Source organism: Triturus cristatus, chromosome 3_2 (genome assembly GCF_964204655.1).
Source record: "Triturus cristatus chromosome 3_2, aTriCri1.1, whole genome shotgun sequence".
NCBI classification, from domain to species: domain Eukaryota; kingdom Metazoa; phylum Chordata; class Amphibia; order Caudata; family Salamandridae; genus Triturus; species Triturus cristatus.
Window position 1 is genome coordinate 926159366 of NC_140584.1, and position 22649 is coordinate 926182014.

At 48.1% G+C, this 22649-nt stretch overlaps 1 protein-coding gene across 2 annotated transcripts in view; it reads left to right on the forward strand.

The window, feature by feature from the left end:
• CLTC (clathrin heavy chain) overlaps window positions 1-22649 on the forward strand; it is an 853725-nt gene that overhangs the window by 528023 nt on the left and 303053 nt on the right. For both annotated transcript variants that reach the window (XM_085649401.1, XM_085649400.1), the window contains exon 20: window positions 21539-21722. In XM_085649401.1, the coding sequence (XP_085505527.1) occupies window positions 21539-21722 (184 nt within the window). The remainder of the gene's footprint in view (window positions 1-21538; window positions 21723-22649) is intronic.

Genomic DNA, 22649 nt, shown 5'->3' on the forward strand with positions numbered 1-22649 from the left:
CTGTCCATTGTCATATAGCCAAAACTTTATCTTAAAATAGTGAATTGCAGAAATCAACACAATTGGCTGAAATTACTTAACATAGAAGTTATTGATTTTGACAGTAACTGAGAGTTCTACTACTTCTCAGAGTAATATTTCAAATCCTTAAAGCTGTCCCTCTGTTCGTATGTGGATGGATGTTGGACTAGGAAACAGTTGTGCACTGATTTACGAGAACAAACTTGGTGGGCATAATTTCACCTACTTATGGGTGAGTAGTCTTCCTTACCAGTCTGCAGATCGTGTCCTACTGAGATTGTGTCCATCATATTCAGATGTCTTAAAATTAGGCTGACTCCGTGATTAAGAGCGTTCTCACCCCTCGTTTTGGGTATGCCTTGTCACACAGTCCACTGAATTACCCATTTTATCCTGGATTTCGGACCGTTTGCTCCTCTCCAGTTCCATCGAGGTGCCACCAGTTTGCCACAAGTTTACCTACATTTAGTTGGGTATGTGTACTCACCCGACCCACATGATATTTTTTAACGAGGTATAGTTGTTGTTCCCGCTACTTTCTGATTCCCAGGAACAACACAGGCCTTCAGCCTATTCTATATCGGTCTCTTCTCAACGCCTTACTCTAGAAAGAGAAATTCAAAGGCTTATCCTAGCCCAGGTCTCGTCTGCCCTTGATGGTGACATTTGGCCTTCAGAAGGCCTATATTCATATCCATCTCCTGCCAAACCATTGGCGCTACTTGCGGTTCGTGGTTGGAGAGGAGTGTTTTCAATTTGCTGCAGTACCCTTTGGTCTCACCAATGTCTCCTTTACCATTTAACTTTTGGCCCCTGCCTGACAGTGTGATGCCGGAAGTTTCCTCGCATGTGTGCAATTCAGAGGTTTAATTAGAGAGTGAACTCATACTTGATGTACATGTTACCAAGACTTCCTCCGCCCTCTTTTGTTCTTTATGCGAATGCTTAGCAAAATATTACCTTACCTTCCAAAATTAGCAAGGCCATTGGTGGTTCAGAGTGCCATTCTGAGTAGACTTGGTTTTGTAATGCCCTATTGTAGGAAGCTGGCTCTGTATATACTATACCAAAGTGAGGTATAGTGTGCACAGAGTCTAGGGTATCCCCAAAGCTGGCAGAGGTAAAGTTAGATAGCACCTCACTCCCTATTTGTGGTAATGTTGTCGAGCAGTAAGGCCTATTTGTGGTAATGTTGTCGAGCAGTAAGGCAGTATCCGAGGACAGTGTTTGTTTGTTTGTTGTACACACTCCGTAGCAAATGAATTCACACACTCAAACTGAACTTCAGACCAATTGTTTTTGTATAAAAATATTCTTTTAGTAATTCTTCTAGAACCAAGCAAGCCTGGCACAGGTAAGTGATACGTGCTTTGCAGTAAATATACAGTTGTAATACAGTTTGGATTTGTAATAGTATATGAACTTTATTTTGACTACAGTATGGTTTCAGAGGAATGCAATACTTTGTAAATACAGTACATAGACTTGAATAGGCTTTTCAGTAAAATTACAGGAAAGTTACTTTTGAGATTACTTTTCTTGCTCAGAGTAGTATACCTGGATACTACTCTGGGACATTTCCTGCAAACAGGTAAGTAAAATTGTTTTTGTTAGTTAGTGCAATTTTAAAGAATTTCTTTAGGTTTTCCAACTCCACACAAGAAAAACAGTCAATGTTATCCTATGGAGGGAAATGGTGTTATCGGTTTTAAGGTAAGTATTTGGTAGTGGGAGTTGAGGTTCTGGGGGTAGACTCAGGAGTCCCCCCCCATGGCCAAGAATGCACTCTTGTTACACCCTCAGCGACACTAGGACGTCCGGGTGCAGAGTGCTGAGGCCCAATGTTATCCAATGGGGGTTAGGGAGCCCCCGGTTGGTGGCTGCTGACAAGCAGGTCACTTGGCTGTGGGAGCAAAGCTCCTGGACTTTAGCTCAGGGCAAATGGGAAAACAAAGGTGCACCCTCAGCAGCACTAGGGCGGCCGGGTGCAGTTTCAACGTCAGGTGCCCTGTTTTAAATGGGGAACCTCCGGTTTGCAAAGGAACTGCAGGCTTGGGGACGAAGGTCTTCTGGGTGCGACCACCACTTTGAAAGGTAAGTTGGGAAGTTAGGGGTTGGTTAGCCACCGTTGGTTTGGGCACACAATGCCGTGGGGTGTCCGGTTCAGGGGTTCCTTTTGGGGTCGGATCTTCTTACGAGCTCATGGTCGCGGTTTGGGGGACCTTCTGGATTTAGGCTGCAGGCAGGTCAGGGGTCGCTGGATCTTGGGTCAGGATTGCCGGGGGGACCTCCTTGTTTTGTTTGCCCACTCGAGCTCAGGCCGTGGAAGGCTGGTGCAGAGTCGGGCGGATTTGCAGTTTTCGGCCAGAGGTTGCAGATTAACAAATACGGTGTTCACAGGAGTCAATGTCTTTGGGGTTGAAGGCAGGTAGGTCCTCTGTGGTTTTCGAGGTTGCTGGCTGCAGGACACACCGGGATTTCACAGGAGCAGGTTTGAGGTGGAGACAGCCCTGTAGGGCTGGGGCCAAGTCAGTGGGCGTCTTCGTCATGTTAGCTGCTGCACGGCTGTTCGGTCCTTCTTCTTGTAGTTTCTTCTTGTCTGAGGAAGCCAGGTTCAGGGGTGCCCCTAAATACTAGATTTTGGGGTGTTACAGGTAGGTAAAAGGCAGGGACCAATGGGTCCCTTCCCTGGGGTGGGTACCCCCCCTATTATACCACCCTCCAGTGGGAGGGGGGCATGAGCCTGTCCCTGGTTGGCTGGGTCCCTCCATCTGCAAGATGGCGGGGACTGGGAGTTGTACTTCACCTCGCCTCCCCCACCTGAGGGGAGGAGTTGGCAGAGGTGGGCACACCTCTGTTCCTCACTTGTTTTTCCCGCCGGTTCTCCCACCCATAGTGGGGGTCAGAACCAGTGGGGACCAGTTGCTGAAAGCAGCAAGTGGCCTTGTGAAGCTCACAAAGGTGGCAAGCCTTTAAAGCTTCCCCTTCGTGAACCCTGCCCATCCTGGGGGAGGAGGAATGGCACCTCGTCCCAGGATGTGCATTGTTTCAGGCCGCAGAGAGCAGCAGGCTCTCCACCCAGGGGTCCAGAAACATGTCTGGTGGTGGCATCTGAAAGCAGCCACTCAGCCTGGCAACTAGTGGTGGGTTGGTTTTCAGGGGGCATCTCTAAGATGCCCTCTGTGTGCATTTTTCATTAAATCCCACACTGGCATCAGTGTGGGTTTAATGTGCTGAGAAGTTTGATCCCAAACTTCTCAGTTTTCAGAGTAGCCATTATGGTGCTGTGGAGTTCGTAATGACAAACTCCCAGCACCATATACTCTTAATGGCAGCACTGTACTTACAATGTCTAAGAAGGTCAAGACTGATTTGCATATGGCCATGTCTGAACTGGGGTGGCGTGGTGAGCAAAATAACGATGGATTAAACCCAGATCTGTAACTGGGGGTGAATGTTTTGCCAATGTGCAACATTCCGTCCATCATCTTGTGTGTTTTGCTAAGAATAGATTGAGACACTGTAGGGGTACAGGGCTCATGCACCTGTACCCTCACCACTGGTATAGTGCATCCAGCTAGAGGGCTGACTGATCTATGCCAGGGTAGTGGGTTGTAGGCATGGCACACAGATGTGTGCCATGTCGACTCTTCACTTTATTCTCTTCACTTTATTCCAAAACACGCAGCCTGCAAAGGCAGTGTGTGTGTGTAAGGGTACAGGTCCTCTACGGGTGGCACAATAAGTGCTGCGGCCCTTCGAGGCCTTCTCTGGGCACAGTGCCCTGGGTACCTGTGGTACCATTTACCAGGGTCTAACCTGTGGCCAGAGATGCCAATCGGGTTTTAGGCTTCAATGCAGTTTTAGGCAAAGAACATAAGCCCTGGGTACCTGATTAGCAGGAGCACATCAGCAATTCAGCAAAATGTGGGAGCAACCATGCAGAAATAGGGCACTTTCTTAAACCTATTTTTAAGCTCCACAATGTATTTACTTAAGGGCTTGTTGCGTATTCAGATGGTGGCAGTCAAATTTGGTTTTAACCTCCCCAGATTTTCATCTTCGTGTCAGGCGCTCACTGCGTTAACACTGGCTTCCTGTAATGGAGAGATTGTTTAAGTCCCTATGTGTCACTTTCTTGGCTGTTGACAAGACTGGCCTTCGTTTCCTTCAAATGTAACTCAAACTCTAAACACCATTAAGTGCTTTGCATCCTTCAAACACTGTTCTCCTCCTTGTTCCCAAGGTCATTAAAGCCAAGATGGGTGGCTGTTCAGACTGCCCCTCCTGGAGGATTTGCTGCAGCAGAAAGGTCGAACACTTGAACCCTGGCCTTCCAAACCTCCATTTTAATGAATGGAGAATAAGCAGCGACAGTAGAACATATTTGGCCTTCCTCTGGAGGTAGTGGATGTTGTCGTGGCAGCCAGGCGTCCTTTGATGAAAACTGTATTCGCCTGTCATTAGGACAAATGTGCGGTTTGATGCAGCGATTGCCAGATTCTCTCTTCAGGCCAAACTGTCTGTTTTGTTTTTTTGTTCTGTCTCTCGCCTGGCAAGGCTTTGCTCTGGAAACAGTTGAGGGTTATCTTTCGACCTTCTTACAATTGCCTGAATATCCCTCTCTATTTAAATCGCCAGTTGTGAGGTGCTTTCCGAAAGGGCTGCAACAGGTTTCCTCCTTCTCAGTTTGTCATGGCTCAATGGGACTTAAGTCTTACTTATTTAATGTGTACTCCTTTTGAGCCACTTTAGAGTATGCTTTATGGCATCTCACCATCAAAACTGTGCTGCTGGTTGCCAACACCTCGGCTCGATGTGAGTGTGAGCTTCAGGCTCTATGTGCAGCCATCATAAATCACCTAAACAGATATGCTGGTCCTGTGTACTAGGATATCCTTTCCACTGAAAGCTATGGCTCTGTTCCACGTTGGTCAATCCATCCCCCAGCGGGTGTTCTATGCACTGTCTCATCCCTCTGAGGAAAAGAGACTCCATTGCTTGTACCCCCCTCCCCCCACCAAAGAATGCTCCACTTCTACATCAATTGTATTAACACCACTGAGTGCACGATCATCTCTTTGTGGGGTCTTGCCGGAGCGAAAAAAGGCAAAAGGCCATGCAGAAGCGTACCATCTCACGGTGGATTGTTCTCCGAATTAAGATCTGCTAGTCATTTGAAAAGAAACCGCATCCAGAAGGGCTGTGAGCCAATTCCACCAGTGCCAATGCTGCTACTACTACATTAGCAAGCAGATATATGCCAGACTGCTGCTGGGGTGTCCCTCCACACATTCACAAAGCACTATTTTCTGGTCAGTCAAGTCTGTCCAAAAAAGCACTTTGCTCACTCTAAACTTTCTAGTTTGAGCCTATTCATGGGTCCACCTCCAAAACGCTACTGCTTTTGTATCATTCTGGTACCATTTCCTGAACTCTTATTTGGAAAGTGGAAAGACTGTGTCAGCTCTACAAGATGGCAAACCCCATGACCTCTAGAGCATGGTTGAAGGTGGATAGTGCGGAATGGGTGAATTTTATTATCTGATAGAGACTACTAGCCGCAGATTCCTTAACGTAGAATTATCCCCAAGTGGGAGACTGGATCCGGAAAAGTTTCTGCTGCAGCATCTCTGCGCACCGGGGGGCGTCACCTCGTGACCCCGCCCGAACGTTGTCCACGGACGTGACGTCAGCGAAGTCACATAAGTCCCACCCCGGCGTGCTGACGTCCGTTTCCTTTTCCGCATGCAACGTGGATCCGGAGTGTGTTCCCTTGGCCTGTTGTCAGGCCTCCTTTAATGCCTTTTGCATTGGGGGAACAGTGTGCAATTCCTTCGGGTTTCAAGACGTGTGCTTCTTGTTCGCGTCAGATGTCGGCGACGGACCCTCACTCTATTTGAATGTTGTTTTTGGGCGAGCAACATGATTCGACGGACTGAGAAACTTGTAGGCAGCTCAAGCCGAAGTCCTGGAGGGAGTACCATATGAAATTGCTTGTCCAGATCGGTCTCGTCACAGCGCCCGTCCCCGGAAGGGTCCAGAAATTGACGATTTCAGCTGCGGCGTCATCTTTCGCCAAGGCCCCATTGGAGTCGCTCGCCCGTTGGTAAGTCCGGCAGCTTGCCGCCGGGGCCCTGTCCTCAATCGGCAGAGGGCGCGGGTTCCTCTCGGGACGTGTGCCCTTGCCTGTCTCCATCCTATCCGCCGTTTCTTGGCGTTGGGGCGACACTGGCCCAAATGAGGGCTTACACTACGGCTCTGCAGGCTTCTTTGGGCTCCCCTCTTCTTTCTGGGACGTCCACGGATCCCTCGCCATGCGCAGGGCCTTCTGCGGACTCGCCGGCGGCTTTGCCCCCGGCGCCGACTAGTTTGGCTTCAGGTTTTGGAGGTGTGGAGTTGTCGTGCGGCCCTACGTGGTTCCCCTCTTTGACCCACGGCATCCCCCCCCCCCCCCTCACCACAAAACCCCCCGGGTTTCCCTGTGGTGTCCCCGGGACTCATGGCTCGTCCCAGAGTCCCCCTCTGTCCTCTGGGCAGGGAGCTGTCTTACCAGAGGCCGCCCTTCCAGCACCGACTGCTTTCCTCCCCGGCCCTGGCGGCGCCGCGGTTGGAGGCCGGGACTCGGGGCAACTCCAAGATTCCCTCTCGGTCCTCTGTGCAGGCGGCTGCCTCATCGGAGGTCGAGCCGGTGCCTTGTCTGCGCCCTTCATTGGCTGCTTCGGCCCGACCCTTTTTCCTCTGAGGCACGTGGTGGTGGAGGTCGACTCGGCACCCCTGGTGGACAATTCTGCACCGATCAAGGGCATGCCGGTGCCCATAGCGGACGCCCCGGCGCCGTCCCAACGTCAGATTGTCGACTCTTCTCCGGACGTCCCTTCCTCTCTGTAGGATTGTCGTCTCCTTGTCTCTTCTTCACCGGAGACTGGTAGCCGCATCGTGGCCTTTTCACCAGCGTCTTCCAGGGCGGGTTCTACACCGTCTCCAAGTCTGCGGCCCCCGGAACTGCTCTCCCGCTCCTTGCAGTTGGTTGCCCTGCCGGCTTTTCCACCTTCTCCAGAGACCCCTTAGGCCCATCACTCGTCCATGGGTTTTCCATCCCACACGGGTTCGCTGTTTTTTCCTCTAGCAGGCCAAGGGGATGGGCGGCTTAGTTTGCATCCTTCGCCAACGGAAGAGTTGCTCTCTTCCCCACGACGCCCTACGGAGGAGAGTGCGGCCTTTCCGGGCCATCACCACGGCTGCCGGCATTTTGCAGATGGGCAACCCGGTCGCTCCACTCCCAACGGACCACTTGTTGGAGGTTCTCTACCAGGGCTCTGGTGGAGGGGAGCTGCTTCTTACATTTGAAGCTTCGCTCCACTACTCTCTTCTGGGGGCGTCCTGCTACAGGGGATCCGGTGCCTCAGCCACTTTTCCACCGTCCTGCTCCGCACGGCCTAGTCTGCCTTCTTTCCCACCCCTCTGCCCATGGCCCTGTCCTGCAGACTGCTTTTCCTTCCTTGCCTTCAGTGTTGCTCCCCCCGTCACGGGAGGCCTGGTGGTTGGTCTCCTAGGGCCGTAACATTTTCGCTTCCACTAATGCTGCTGTGCGTGCGCTCAACGTGCTTTGTGTGTTGACCAGGGCTACCTCCACCCTATGGGATTCCGCGGAGTCCCTTTTGTCTCACACTTCCCACGAAGGTGCCCGTGCCGATCTACGGCACCGTGTGCTGGATGGTCGGGAGTTAGCTGCATTTATTCTCCGTTCGGCCTTGAATGTCTCTGATTCTCTCGCCCGCGCTATGGCGAGTTCTGTGGCCCTCCGCCGCCATGCTTGGTTGCGGGATAGCGTCTTTCCAGAGAATTTTCAGGAGCGTCTTGCTGACCTGCCTTTTGATGGGGTTCTTTTTTTTAACACGCACGCGCACTCTGCTGTTCAGCGCCTTCTTGCGGGGCTCCGTCCTTCTCCCCCTCCGTAAGCTTCGGCTTGTCGGTCCTCAGGTGTCTTATGGGAGGTGTTTATCCCACCTTTCTCGTTGGGCCTAATGTTTCGGTTTGCACGTCTGTGTGCTGTGTGTGGCATGGAATGCCTTCGGGGTCCTTGCGTTGGCCCCTCTGTACTTTTGGCTGCTGGTACAGCCCTTCAACTTTTGTGTGGTTTTTGGCTATAGGTCTTCAGGTTGGACCATCTGTGTATTTTTGGCTGATTGGTAAGCCGCCTGTGGTGATACCTACAGGTCTTTTCTGTTTTTGGCCTCTGCTGCGGGTTTCCCTAAGAGGTGTTCCCCGGGTTTGTTTTGGGACGTGTCATAACCTAGGTGGGGTACTTGTTGACTATTGTATAGCTCTATCCACCACTGGGCGGGTGTGGATACCCTCTTGGGTTCCTCGCGTTTCCTGGCGTCACTTTATGACGCTTAGTGCGGTCTCTGTTTCTCTTCCGCCTTGGCGCTGCTTGTGCTGCCCTGGGTTCTGTCCCGCTCAGTATCCGGTGGTGTTTCTACCCTTCTTCTGTAGGGATTGCCTGTCGTACGTTTTGCCTTGTTCCTGCGGGATGTCTGCTTCTGTGCATTGTGCCTTCCCTCTTCAGCTGCTGGTCGACAGCCTGACTTTTGTCGTGCCGTCTACGGCGTCGTGTCTTGGTGTTTCCACCTTATTTTCCGACGTTTCGGCCTGGTCCTCTGTCTTATGTTCCAGGAGAGCTAGCTTTTATTTCCGGTGTTCTGGATCTTCTCTTTATCTTCTGGTCAGTCCCGCTTCTCTTAGTGGGCCGGGCTGTGCCGTTGGGACAGTCCTTCTCTGGAACTAGTTCTGGGGTTCCCTTGCCTCTGTCTTCGTCTTGCGCTCGGCTTGTTTTGGGCACACTACTTCTTGGTATTACCAGCCGCCTGCTGCGCACGCCTGGGAGTTATGGTCCCCCCTCCGTGGGCCTCGGCGTGTGCCTGTGTGCTCCGGTCTCTTCTTCCGTCTGCGTTTATTGCCTGTGGGGGTCGTTCCTGCCTTGTTCCCTGCCTCGGGGCTGCTACCTGCTCAGCCGTCCCCTTCGGTTTGTGTGTGTGTGGTCTCCTGAGGTGGGTTATGCCTCCATTCCACCTCTTCTCCTTGGATTTTTGCAGGTGAGTCCTTTCTTCCTTTGGTACTTGCTTGGTGCTGTCTGTCCCTCCGGGTTTTCTGGCGGACGCCCTTTGCTCCTCTGGTAGGCTTGTGGTATCCTGGCCTTCCCTTCTCCTTGTTCTTGCTTACTTCTGCTTGGTGGGGCTGGGCCGTCCTTCCTGTCCCCATAACACATCCTCTGTTGGGGCCCTGTGTTCTTCCAAGCTGGTGAGGTTTTCTCGCAGACCCTCCTCCACTCTAGGTATGGCTATTGTATCTATTCTACGTTAAGGAATCTGCGGCTAGTAGTCTCTATCAGATGTACAAGTTACTTACCTTCGGTAACGATGTATCTGGTAGAGACGATTCTAGCCGCAGATTCCTTTACGACCCGCCCTTCCTCCCCGTTCAGCGAGGACCTTTCAGCTGGTCTTCGGCACTCGCCCACCTCCAGTTGGCTTTGTCTTCTGCAGGTGCCCTCTTTCACTTCCTCCCTGGCAGGGTGCTTCGTTCTGTTTATTTGTTCCACTTCTTCCTTTCTGATGATTGGACGGTAGGTTCATGTGTACTTCTGCATCCCTACACCCTGGTTTTTCAGTGTGGGGCCTCCTTATAGTCTTCTCCCTTTTTCATTGCTTAGGGTTTCTGACTCCTCTGCAGTGCTCTGGGTTGGGGTCTCTTGGCTGTGCCTCGGCCTATAGTTCTTCACACTAAAGGCTCCTTGATGGTGTTGTCTTGGGATACTTTTTCGTTACTTCTCTGTTCTGGACTTGTTGCCCTTCACTGTTATAGATTGGGTGTGAGAAAGTGGCTCTGTATATACTGTTCCCAAATAGGTACAGGGTGTACAGAGTCCACAGTCCCCAGAGGTTTGGCAGAGGCTAAAGTTAGATATAACCTTACTCTCTAAAGTGGTAGCTTGGTCGAGCAGTAAGGCAGTATCAGAGGACAGTGTAAAGCATTTGTTGTACACACTCAGTCAGCAAATGGTCTCACACACTCAATAACTGAACTCTAGGCCAATGGTTTATATATAAAAAATATATGCTTGTTTTATTTTAGAACCAACAATAGGTATTCAAATATACTTTCTCAGAATGAGATGCTTTATATAAATACTTTTGCAATATGCAATTGACTTTTGTAGAAAGTTACAAGTGGTTGTAATAGGCAACACAATTTTAAACACAATACTGCATTGAGTTCAATGGAAGTTTCAAGTTATTTGCAACAGATTACTTTTAGGATTACTTTTGGAATTCCAGAACTGGATCTTAGATTCAGTCCTGGATCAGTACTTGGAATCAAGTGATAAAAGTCGACTTAATTACTGTGATGATTTTTAGACAATATTTTGCTATTTTAAAAGTTGACACTTATTCCCTATGGCAGAAAATTCAAGTTGCAGGTAAAGTATGTTCTCGTTACTTTTGTAATCCAGTACTGGGTGCCTGGACGCAGTACTGGGACCTTTATCCAAAACAGGTAAGTAATTACATTTTCATAAAATATACGATTTTTAAAGAATATTTAAAGTTTGCAGAAATTGACACTTAGAAGAAATTTCACAGAAAAACAGTCAATGATTTCCTATGGGAGAAAATTGGGTTACTGGTAAGTACAGTTGTAAGTATTTTTCAGAGTCAGTGCTGGGCACCAAGATCCAGCACTGGGAGCTCACCTAATAGCAGGTGAGTATTTTCGTTTTCGTTACTCGGCTAATTTTTGGTGAATATTTTAAGTTTTGAAAAGTCCACACTTTGAAGAAATTTCAGGAAAAACCAGTCAATGTTACCCTATGGAGAAAATTGAGTTATCGGTTTAAAGGTAAGTACTCGACTGGCAGAGTTAAGGTTCTGGGCATAGACTCTGGGGTCTCGCAGGGTCAGGTAGGTACAGTTGGTTCACCCTCAGCGGCACAAGGGCGGCCGGGTGTAGAGAGAGTTAGGTCCAATGTTATCCTATGAGAGGTAGGGGGGCCTTGGTTGGTGGCTGCTGACTACCAGGCCACGCGGCTGTGGAAGCTGGGCTCCTGGTCACTTACTCAGGGCAAGTGGGGAAGTAGATAGGTGTAGAGGTTGCACTACCAGGGCCACTCGGGCGGCTGGGTGCAGGGTGCTTTAGAGCCTTCGGGCGCTCATTTGGTTTCAATGGGTAAGCTCCGGTATAGAAAAAGACTGCAAGCTCGGGGACGAAGATTCTTCAGGTGCCACCACCACTTCGAGAGGTAAGTTGGGTAGTTGGAGGATAGGTAAGTACCCCTGGATTGGGCACAGGGGGCCGCGGGGCGCCGGGTGCAGGGGTGCCTTTTGGTGTCGGGAAATCTTACCCTCTGTTGATCGCGGTTGGGGGGGCACCTGGTTCTGAGGCTGCAGGCTTCTTCAGGAGTGTCTAGGGAGGTCCTTGGGTGCTGGACTCGGGGTCACAGTCGCCGTGGGGCTGTCCACTCCAGCACAGGCCAGGCTTGGCGGATGCAGAGTGTGAAGGTTTCGCGGTTCCGGGCTGATGCCAGGGATTAGAATAGATTATGAGTAGAGCCTCTACTCATGGGAGTCCCAGGGGCTTAGAGTCAAAAGGGTAGCCAGGTCCTCCGGGGTTTGTGAGGTTTGCTGGCCACAAGAGATGCCGGGTTGGAGCAGGAGCAGGTTCGAGGGTCGACAGGCCGGTAGGGCTGGGGCCAAAGCAGTTGGTGTCTTCCTCTTCTTAGCAGCTGCAGGGCAGGTCGTCTTTCTTTTAGCTCTTCTTCGGATTTTGGAATCTGGAATCTGGGGAAGGAAGGTTCAGGGTGCCCCTAAATATTAGATTTAGGGGCGTTACAGGTAGGTGAAGGGCAGGGACCAATGGGTCCCTGTCGTGGGGCGGGTACACCCCCTATCCTGCCTCTCTCCTGTGGGAGGGGGGCAGTAGCCTAATCCTGATTGGGCCGGGCTTCCCACCTTCAAGATGGCGAGAGCCCGGAGATGTGCTTCACCTCGCCTCTCCCACCTGAGGGGTGGGGTTGGCAGGCTGGCACATCCCCTGTCCTTATTTGGGGTTTTCTGCCAAGCTTCCCGCCAGAGTGAGGGGTTGCAGTGGCCTGGGGAAGCTCACAGAGGCGGCATGCCTTTGAAGCTCCCCCCCTGCCCACCCTGGGGGAGTAGATTTAGCACCGCTCCCAGGATGTGCATTGTTGCAGACCCAGGAGAGCAGGGGCTCTCCTACCCAGGGGTCCAGCAGCATGTCTGCTGTGTGGTAGCCTGGGCAGCCTCAGACGTGGATTGTAGGTTAGGTTTCAGGGGGCCTCTCTAAGATGCCCTCTGTGGTGCTTAGTACATTAAATCCCAGACTGGCATCAGTGTGGGTTTAATGTGCTGAGCAGTTTGATACCAAACTTCTCAGTCTTCAGTGCTGCCATTATGGTGCTGTGGAGTTCATGTTTGACAATCTCCCAGCACCATGTACTCTTAAATGGCAGCACTGCACTTACAGGGCCCAGGAATGGACCTGGGTACTGTAGGGGCACAGGCCTCCTGCCTCTGTGCCCACACCACTTGCATAGGGCACCCAGCTAGAGGGGTGGCTGATGTATGCCAGGGCAGTGTAGGTTGTGGGCATGGCACACATGGATGTGTGCCATGTCGACTCTGTTTTGTCTTGTACCCAGACACTCAGCCTGCCAGGGCAGAGTGTGTGTGTGTGCTAGGGTACAGGGCCTCTAAGGGTGGCACAATGAGTGCCGCAGCCCTTAGAGGCCTTCCCTGGTCACAAGGCCCTGGGTACCTAGGGTACCATTTACCAGGGGCTGACATGTGGCCAGGGTTTGCCAATTTGGTTTTGAGGTTTTTGTTTAGGGAAGGAACATAGGCCCTGGGCACCTGATTGGCAGGAGTCCAGGGCACATTTAGTCAAAGTACATTCAGCAAAAAGTGGGGGCATACCATGCAAGAAAGATGGCACTTTCTCACATTGGGGTTGCAGACTTCTGTCGTCTGCCCAAAGTTTTTCTCATGTTTTTCTGTCTCTAAGGGGGATATCGCCTTCGCTGTGCGGCGTTGCTTCTCAGAGCGGTGCTCTGTTCTTTCCTTTCTATGACTTTCTGTAACGCAGTGCTTGGTACTGTCCCTAATGGTGCGGTTCATCACCATTATCTCCTTCCCTTTCTGTTTCACTGATTGTTTTTTTTTTTTTTTTTTTGCACACTGTTCCCATACTATCACAGTTTTGTTTGTGATGGCTCCGCGTTGTGGCGTGGAAAAGTTATCAGAAGAAAACTGAGGTCAGCGTGCCGGAGTGGGACTTATGTGACCTTGCTGACATCACGTCCGCGGATGACGTCAGGGCGGGGTCACGAGGTGACGCCCCCCTACGCGCAGAGATGCTGTGGCAGAAAATTTTCTGGATCCAGTCTCACGCCTGGGGATAATTCTACGTTAAGGAATCTGCGGCTAGAATCGTTTCTACCAGATACATCGTTACCAAAGGTAAGTAACTTGTACGACACTCCTAGTCCCGCCTGACTAATGAGGTAGAGAGTAATGAGAGGGATGTCAACTCTTGGTTAGTAGGGACAGCGGATGTGCTGGCCCCTCTGCAAGGACGGAAGAAGAAAGAGGGTAGGCTCCCAACCTCTGGGTTCTCTGACTTCCTAGCTACAGAACGCAAATCCTGTAAAAAGCGGAATTGGCAGAAGAGCTATACTCCCAATAGGAAGGAGATTTTTGAAGCTGGGCTTGGAGCTTATCACTCTTCTCCAACAGGCTGTTTGCGGATAAAAAATGAGCGCTGAGCACAATCTTTGGGTAATTTGTAAAATTGTGAACACCTTCCTCTCTGTGCAGCCCTGTCAAAGGGCAACTGCTCCTGCTCAAGAGTTGTGTAATGGTCTAGCCACCTCCTTCGAGACCATAATTCTGATATTCCGAGTTTTCTGCCTGTTTGCTAGGAGAACTCTCCTCTTGCTGGAGCCCTGGCCTTGGACAGCTTTAGCAGCAGGATGAGCCAGTCAAGCCCATCTCCTTGGAACAATCAAGAGAAGCAATCCTGAAATGTAAATCTGGTTCCACGTTGGATGCTTTCCCTCCTTCGATGCTAGCCGCAACGATCAACTCCCTGCTTAATTCCATTTTTAATCAGTCTCTCGTTCTAGGGGTTCTACCTGCCACTTGGAAACTGGCCAAAGTGGTCCCGCTGCTAGAAAAGCCGGCCTTAGATCCTAACATCTTCTATAACTTTAGGCCAATATCACTTCTTCCAGCCCACACTAAAATGTTAGAAAAAGTGGTCATTGCGCAGCTCCGAGTATTTTAAGCTAGGAAAGCTGCTTCATCCCTGTCAATTAAGCTTCTGTCCCATCATAGTACGAAGTTGATTGTTGTGGAGATATCGGACCATATTAAATGGTCATTGGATGTGGGAAAACATGTGATTCTGATCCTTCTGGTTTTGTCCACCACCGTTGACACTGTTCCACACTCTATCCTCCTCTACCAATTGTCTGCTTTAGGTGTGGAGGGGTACTGTGTGGGACTCATGCAAGTCATTTTTGGACTCCCGATGCCAGTCGGTTTGGCTTGCTTTTTCTTAGACGTTAAGGCTGTCAAGCAAGGTATGCCACAAGGCTCTTCGCTTAGCCTTCCCTTTTTAATATCTTTGTCCCCGCTGGCCTCTGTGGTTGAGCCGTTAGGATGTCAAATCATCTGATACGTTGATGATACCCAGCTGCTTTTAGCATTTAATGGCTCCCATGCATCTACTGCAACATCCTTTATGGATTGAATGCATGCCGTGCCATCTTTGATTGGCTGAAGGGCAGCCAACTCAAATGCAACCCGGAGAAAACAGAAATCATCCCATTAGGATCTCATCTATCTAATTGGTGGGAAGATCTTTGGTAACTCTTGCTGCTGTGGTAAAACATGTAGGGGTGAAATTTGACACTGCTCTTTCTATATGGCAGCAGATCTTGGCAGTGGTGGGCCACAGCTTTGCCATCCTCCGGCCCCCTAAAAAAAATTCCTTCCCCTCCTCCCTTTGGATGCGAGGAGAGTGTTGGTTCACAGGTTGATTCCTTCACATCAGGTGTTCCAAAATGTGGCAGTCCGGCTTCTTCTGCGTCTCCCAAGGTATTCGTCCATCACATCGGCATTGAATGCTCTCCATTGGCTGCCCATCAGGAAACAGATATTATTCAAAGCCCTATTCTTGGTGCACAGAGCAGTTTTATTTACCTAGTCTGGATTATCTCTCTCTCTCTCTCTGTAGGGTTTTTTCCCTCTAGCGTCAGGACATTCGTTGGAGTAGACATGCGCTTTATAAATCTCATCATTCATTCATCTATCTGAAAGGTGAGGAATCTGCAGCTAGAAGTCTGTCATAAGAACAAGTAACTTCCCTTCGGCAACACTCTTTCTGGTAGAGAATATCTAGCCACAGATTCCATACCGTTCCGCCCAGTTCTGTGACTGGACTCTACTCCGCAATAAGATCCCAAGTCTAGGAATCTGTACACTGGTCTGTCAGTTTGCCTATGGGGCTCTATGTCTGTGGGCAGTTTCAAACTAAACTGATGTCCGCGTGTGCTGAAATGGTGTCTATATAGTCCCTGCACGTCTCTTCCAGAGTGAAACTGCATCAGTGCATAGCTGCATGGTGCCACCTTTCGGCACGCATAGGTACTATGGAATAGTCTACAGATGCAGTCTGACGACTTGGATATATTTAAAAGTTGAGGAATCTGTGTCTACATAGTTTCTACTAGAAAGCATTACCAAAGTTACGTCACTTCTTCAAGTTTTTCTATCTTTTGCTTATCTGGCTTCTCTCATTTAGTTCATAGGGAGGCATAGGGAGGAGCTTGTACAACAGTCTGCAAGTCGGTGGAGCTTGGGAACAGGTTGATAGAGACCTATGGGAGAATGGTGTGGGAGGGTCTTTGGGCCATTCTAACTTAGTTGTCAGTTCTCACCTTGGACCCCATGGTGCTATCCGGTCCTAGAAGTGAAGCAATGTCATTCACATTTCACTTGCCCCTCCTACACTAGGATTTAAGATTTAGGCCCTAATGGGCAGGGTGGGGTAGTGCACAAAGGCTGAAAGTCCTCCTTGGAAGGCCAGGCGTTGTGGCGATTTTCACCTCAACCTGGCCGGTTCGAATTTCATTGTTATCTACCCAGCACACGCCCAGAATATTTTGTTTATTTTAGCATTTACTTCCTGGGGCAATCTGTGTTTTGTCTAGTCAGGTTTAACTCATCAAAAGTTAGCAGTGAGGGTTTATATACCTGCTGCAAACGCAACATGTTGTAGCTAGCAGATCACAGATTTGTATTTTATGTAGAAAAGTCAATGGGTTACTACTCTTTTGTTACTTATAGCTTATAAATTATAATCAATACCATTGGAATTATGCAGTAGGGAGGACCAAATTATGCTGCAGTTTATGAAATTTTTGGGCACGAAAATACATATTATGCAACTTCTTGATACTGTTTCAGGGGTGGCTCCTCCATTAGGGCGGAGGAGCGTCCCCCCACTGCTTTCTCACAGTGCGAGAAGCAGAAACATTAAATGCAGAAGGGCATGCCTGGTGGTGGTGGGCAGGCGGGTCGGGCAGGCGTGGCTTGCTTAATGCTGTGGTCCCCGACTGTTTGGTCGGCCCTCTGGGGCCGACCAAACTAATCATGTGCATTCTGCCTTTGCTCTATGTAGGCTGCATGCAGCCTACATAGAGAAAATGGTCTCCCCATAGGCGCCCGACTGGGCGCCATCCGCACCAATCACAATGCTGCCAGAGCAGCGTTGTGATTGGCTTAGGGGATAGCAGGAAGGCTGCCTGCGGTTGCTTCCTGTTGGGAAAACGCAAGACCCGGCCAGGAGCAGAGGCGGTGTGGAACCCGGTAGTTAAGTTTAATTAAACCCACCCCCTCCATCCCCCACGAACCCGCACGAAGGTTTACACACTTGTATGATTCATTTTCTGTGTACAGTATGTAAGTATGATGTTAATCGCTATGTCACCCTACTCTAGGACATAGCGCTATGAAAGAAATTAAATAGGAAAATAAATTATGCCTGTCCCTTGCATGCAGGGGTTGAGCAAAGTCAAAAAGCTTCTTTAAAAGGAGATTAAATAGTGTACTTTAAAGCAAACTTTTGACAAACTTGCTCAAAAACCATTGTCTCAAAGTGTACTTACTAAATACCGAAGTACTTTAAAGGTGTGCTAGGTCAAGGAAAACGTTTGGCTCCCATTTAATTCGAAATGTACAGTGGGTGTCCCTATATGTTAATAATTATCTCCATGTATCGGGGCTAGATTTATTTTGGTAAATATGGTTCTTGTATGCTATCACTCATATACACAGCACATATACCAGTGTCGGATTGGTAACTCAGGCACACGGGCAATGCCCGAGGGGCCGGTGTCCAGTTCCAGCTGTGGGCTGCTTTTTTGGGCAGCCTGGGGGGCCGATTTGGGCGATTTCTGCGTTGTTAGGATGCAGTCAGCGGCCCAGTGGGTGCCTGAGCGGCCTTTTTTGGGGCAGATGGGCGCCCATTACCTCTTTTTATCACCGGGCAGAGATGTCACTCCCTATCTCTCTCACTGGGCTGGACCATTAATGTTTGCATATTGAGCGGGGGAAGGGGGCCTGAGCAAAAGTGGCCTCACTTGTTTTCAGGCGTTTCACCAGTGTAAACTAATCCGTGCATGTTTTTTTTTTTTTACAGCCACCCCTTCTTTTTTTTTTTTTTTTTTTAAATACAATATCGCCGAAGCAGTGTTTTGCAGAAAGGCAAAATGCAAATGTGGGCCACTTTTTCTTTTTTTTTTTTAGCTTGCCAGGGCCGATTTTGAATCCCAGTCCAACCCTGACACACACACTCACACAACATTTCACAGGGTTTTATTTTAATTACTTACCTTCACCTACCTGACCTGTTGGGCTTCAGTTAAGGGTATTGGATAGACTCTCAGGGCAGGTATACAGCTTCTTCCAACCTCGAGAACTGAAGCACAAATTTGTAGTCTGCACAGTGATGCATAGGCTCCAGCTGTCAGTTTCTTGCCTTTTCACCTCATCTTGTCATAAGATAGGGTGCAGTCAATGAGTCTCTTGCCAACCGCTCTCCCCTTAATGAGATGGGAGAGGATGCGCTGACAGCATGACTGATGGGCAGCCCTGGGCACAGCAGGCATTACCACAACAGCCACATCATGCCACTAATGGGGAGGTCTTGAGGTCTGGCAGGATCCAGAGGCCAAGACTAGGACTTTGCTAGTCCTGGTCAATCTCGCTGATGACTGTTGCAGGTGCCTCGATGCGCCTTTGTCAGCCAAGATTTACTGCCTCAGGCCACAGCAATGGTGGGCATATTTTGTATTATACTAGTGAATAAAAGGTTAATAAGGCTCCCTTTTTTTACGTTTTCTCTGATTATTTTTTTTATTTTTTTTTTAAAGATGAATACAGACAGAAAACCATTTATTTTCTTGTCTGTATTTGTTTTGAAATGTAGATGAAAACGGAATGTGGGTGCTTTTTGAGTCATAAATGGATTTTGCCACCACTGCCAGGCCAATAACTGTGTGGATTGATAGGTAACTGGGTTTAAAAAAAGGAATTTTAGTAAAGAGGCTTAAACAGCTGTAGATATGCACAAGGCTGATACTAAAATGTGCATATTTTCATGTAAGTGCATTGATTTATCTTCTGCGGGTGTTCATATCACTGAAACCTGGCAGGCATTCAAGCATGACTTCATATTTATTGATTAAATAAATGTGGAAATATACCAGTTTCAGCTTTTATTTTTTTTTACAAACCCCATAATGAATATGGATAGATAAAAATTAAATTGACAAAAAATCAACATGAATAAATACAGACGGAAATGTCAGAAAAATAAATACCATAAAACCGGGAGCCCTAATTATTATTAATTACTGGTATAAAAAAGGGGGCTGAAACAAAAGCGAGCGCTACTGAAAATAACAGGTTTTATTCTATGAAACCATATGTAGTTAATCAAGAGAAGAAATTTCAGAGAGGCTTTTTCTCTTCCACTTGTCATTGTAGGTTCTTTTCCCAGGCATCCCGACCTAACCTCTTTTGCCCCTTCAATTTGTACTAGATTTCTGATTGATGTTATAATCCGAGTCCAGGACCTAGTTGATTGAGAGCAGGATTCTTGCAACCTTGTACAAGGCGTTGAGACCGAAATAAGTATTCAGTTTTTACAGCTGCAGTGTTTCCAGTCTTCACCAATGCTACTGACCCTTCAAGCTTAAAAATGCTTAATGTACCACAAATTTCTCCAAACATGAGCCCCCTGATGCTAACCAAGCAATATTTTGTGAAAGGTTGTGCTCCTTGTATGTGGGCCACTTTTTGGGGGCTGCAGGGCCGATTTTTGGTCCCAATCCGACCCCGTCTTCAATCATTGTTTGTTTCAGTGAATGTAGAAGATTTTATTTTAACTATAGCGTCACTTTAATCTTTATTGTTTTTCAGTGTGTATGTATGTATATTAAAAGCATATGTGTGTACATTTGTAAGTATGTGTGTGTTTGTAGCATGTGTGGCTGTAGATACAAATGCTTTCTATAAACCTGCTATCTAATGTTGGGCTCGAACGTTTACAAGTTTTCTTTTTTTTTCTTTTTCAATTTGTAGAATGATCTCAAGTCACGAGATGCAGTGTCTCTTCTCTCAATGTACATTGCGCTTGAGCACAAAATCCATGTTAGAATTTTTTTTTCTATGATAGGCTCCAAGTTCAGCGTGTCCCTCACTTGTCATTCTGTATCCTTTGTCAAAACTTGTTTCTAACTTGCATATCTTTCTAGCGAAGGATCATCAGCTCCTCAATAGTTGGTAGCAGTCAAGCGGCATCGGTGGCCAAACATACTTCTACATGTTTCATGTCTTCTGAGAATAAGCTACCGGTAATGGAGCAACCAGTATTCCAATACTGTCCTCTATGTTCTGTTCTGAGCTCATGAAGCACCTCTGAGGCCCACAGAAACAAGGGACAGTAATTAGTGGTGGAAAGCAGTGTGATTAGCAACACTCTTATCAGATGCTCTCTGATACTTTGCCCGGTGTATCAATACCAGCAACATGCTATGCAAGCATTCTTGGCTATGGCTCTCTAGATTTTGGTCTGAGGTGCAACGGAACCTCTTTAATGTGCTTTTTAATGGCTAGTATCTCTTTGGTCCTTAGGTCAATGGGATGCTCGAAAGAATTAAACAGGGAGGTGGCTCCATTCAGGACACTGAAAGAAGTGGACTTCCTCTTCTTTCTGATCCCCAAAAAGGACATATGCCTCAGACCGATCTGACCTAAGGCCTCTTAAGGAATGCATGCTGTCATAACATTTCTATATGGCCATCCTACAATTTGTCATCCTGCTGTTTTGACCAAGCAATTTCATATCGGCATTGTATCTAAAAGACTTCTACTTTCTCATCCCCATCTATCCATTTTTTCACCAATACCAACGGTATTCACAAAGGTTCTGGTTGCAGTACATTTGTGCAAGAAGGCAATTTGCATCTTTCCCTTTCTAGACAACTCGTTGATTAAAAGCTGCTACAAACAATGCCTAGCACACACTCAAACAGAATTGTACTTACTCCACAAACTAGGATTCCCCATAAAAGTGAGAAAAAAAAAAAACATCTCCAGCTCTAACAGATCCCACCCTTCCTAGGGTCTATCCTGAGCGCTGTTGTCGGGAACACATACCCCACCAAGAGAGGGTGATGGCATTTAAAAGGCAGCTTCCTCTTTTTCAGACAAGATGCTATCTTACTGTAAGGATTATAATGAAGTTATTGGGTATGATAACTTGCATTGTCATAGTGCTGCATGCCAGGCTGCACATTCGCCCACTCTGAGTACCTTCCAAGACATTGCTCACAAAATGAGGGCCATTGGGAGAAGCTAGTGTTGGTGAAGGCCAAGATTCCATGTACTCTTTTATGGTGAAATAGCAACAATCTGTTGCTGAGCAGGCCTTTCCTTAACACACTGTCGCAGGTAACATTACCACAAACGCCTCACTCAAGGGGTGGGGACCATACCTCAGCCATGTGACTATACGAGTTATCTGGACCCCACAACACCAGAAGTGTCCCATCAACTTGTTGATCCGTATATAAGGAATTAGCACAATCACTTTAGCAAAATGTTATATTTTTGCTCCCTTGAGATCGTATCAAAGGTTTATTTTCAACCAACGATGTCAATGTAGATCTTGGTGATGGTTTTTGTAATTGTTTTAGAATAAAGTCAAGATGTGTATATTGAAATTAAATGAAACTGTAGATTTCAGAAATACTTTTACCTGAATTGATTGTACTTGCAGAATTTTGAGTTTAACATTGATGTTTTCATTAAATGTTTTTTAAATTGTCTGGTCGGTTTCTGCAACAGCAGTGTTACTCTTTTTAATGCAGGAATCTGCAGAATCTTCTCATTCTCACAGCCATTAAGGCTGACCGGACCCGTGTCATGGAGTACATCAATCGTCTGGATAATTACGATGCCCCTGACATTGCCAATATCGCCATCAGTAATGAGCTGTTTGAGGAGGCTTTTGCTATCTTCAGGAAATTTGATGTCAATACATCTGCTGTGCAGGTACGAATCTGTTCAAGGATGATGGTGGCATCTTGTGCACAGTTCCAATATGTTTGTTTTTGGTACTGTATTTTGGTATATTTCTGACGCCTACATGGGACATTTGCAAAGAATAGACTTATGTTGACCAAGTTCTTGTTCTGATTGTCACTTCTAATCACAGCTTGTGAATTTCCCCATGCACCCGACTGGATCTGGAACTTTTTGCAGTAATTGCTTTAGCTCACCAGTAGGTGATGCTGTTGACTCCATGAAATGCTCTCCCTGCTTTCAATAGTGATGGCATGGAGCCCTATATAGGTACCACCTCTGCACGCTGACATCAGTTCCCTTCTTTCAGTGCCTATCAATATAGGTCCAGAGTTCCTCTCAGATGTCTGTTACTGAGCCACACAGTGTCGGTCTATGTTGTCTGGGTTCCAAGCATGGCTCTAAGCCCTGCACAAATGCTCCCTGATGTGCTCAAAGGCCACCAAGGCCTGTGAAGTACAGATGTACATAGTTGAATGCAAGAAATTAGGCTGATTCTGCTCCAAGTATCTGTTTTTGCTCGGTCGTCTCTTCATTCCACAGGTCACAGTCCTTGTGTAAGTCAAAGATTAAGAATGAAGACCAGTGAGGCCATACAGTTAAGATGCCCACATGGGCTTTTACTCCTTCTTACCACTCCCAATCTGGGGGGCAGTCACTCAGTCTACACTCTAAGGATCTGACTTCCTCCATCCAACTCTGAACCTATCCTTATCTAGAGCCAATGTCCCTAAATGTCCTGGGCCATCAGTGACCCCACAGAATGTAGAGGCTTTTAAAGAGACTATGCTGCAACTCTTATGGACCATTTCGGGTCCCTCTGGAGCACATCTGCCCCCTTGGATCTGCTGGGGCTCCAGTCAGGCTTCTGATGGTGGGGCTGCCCTAGCACCAACT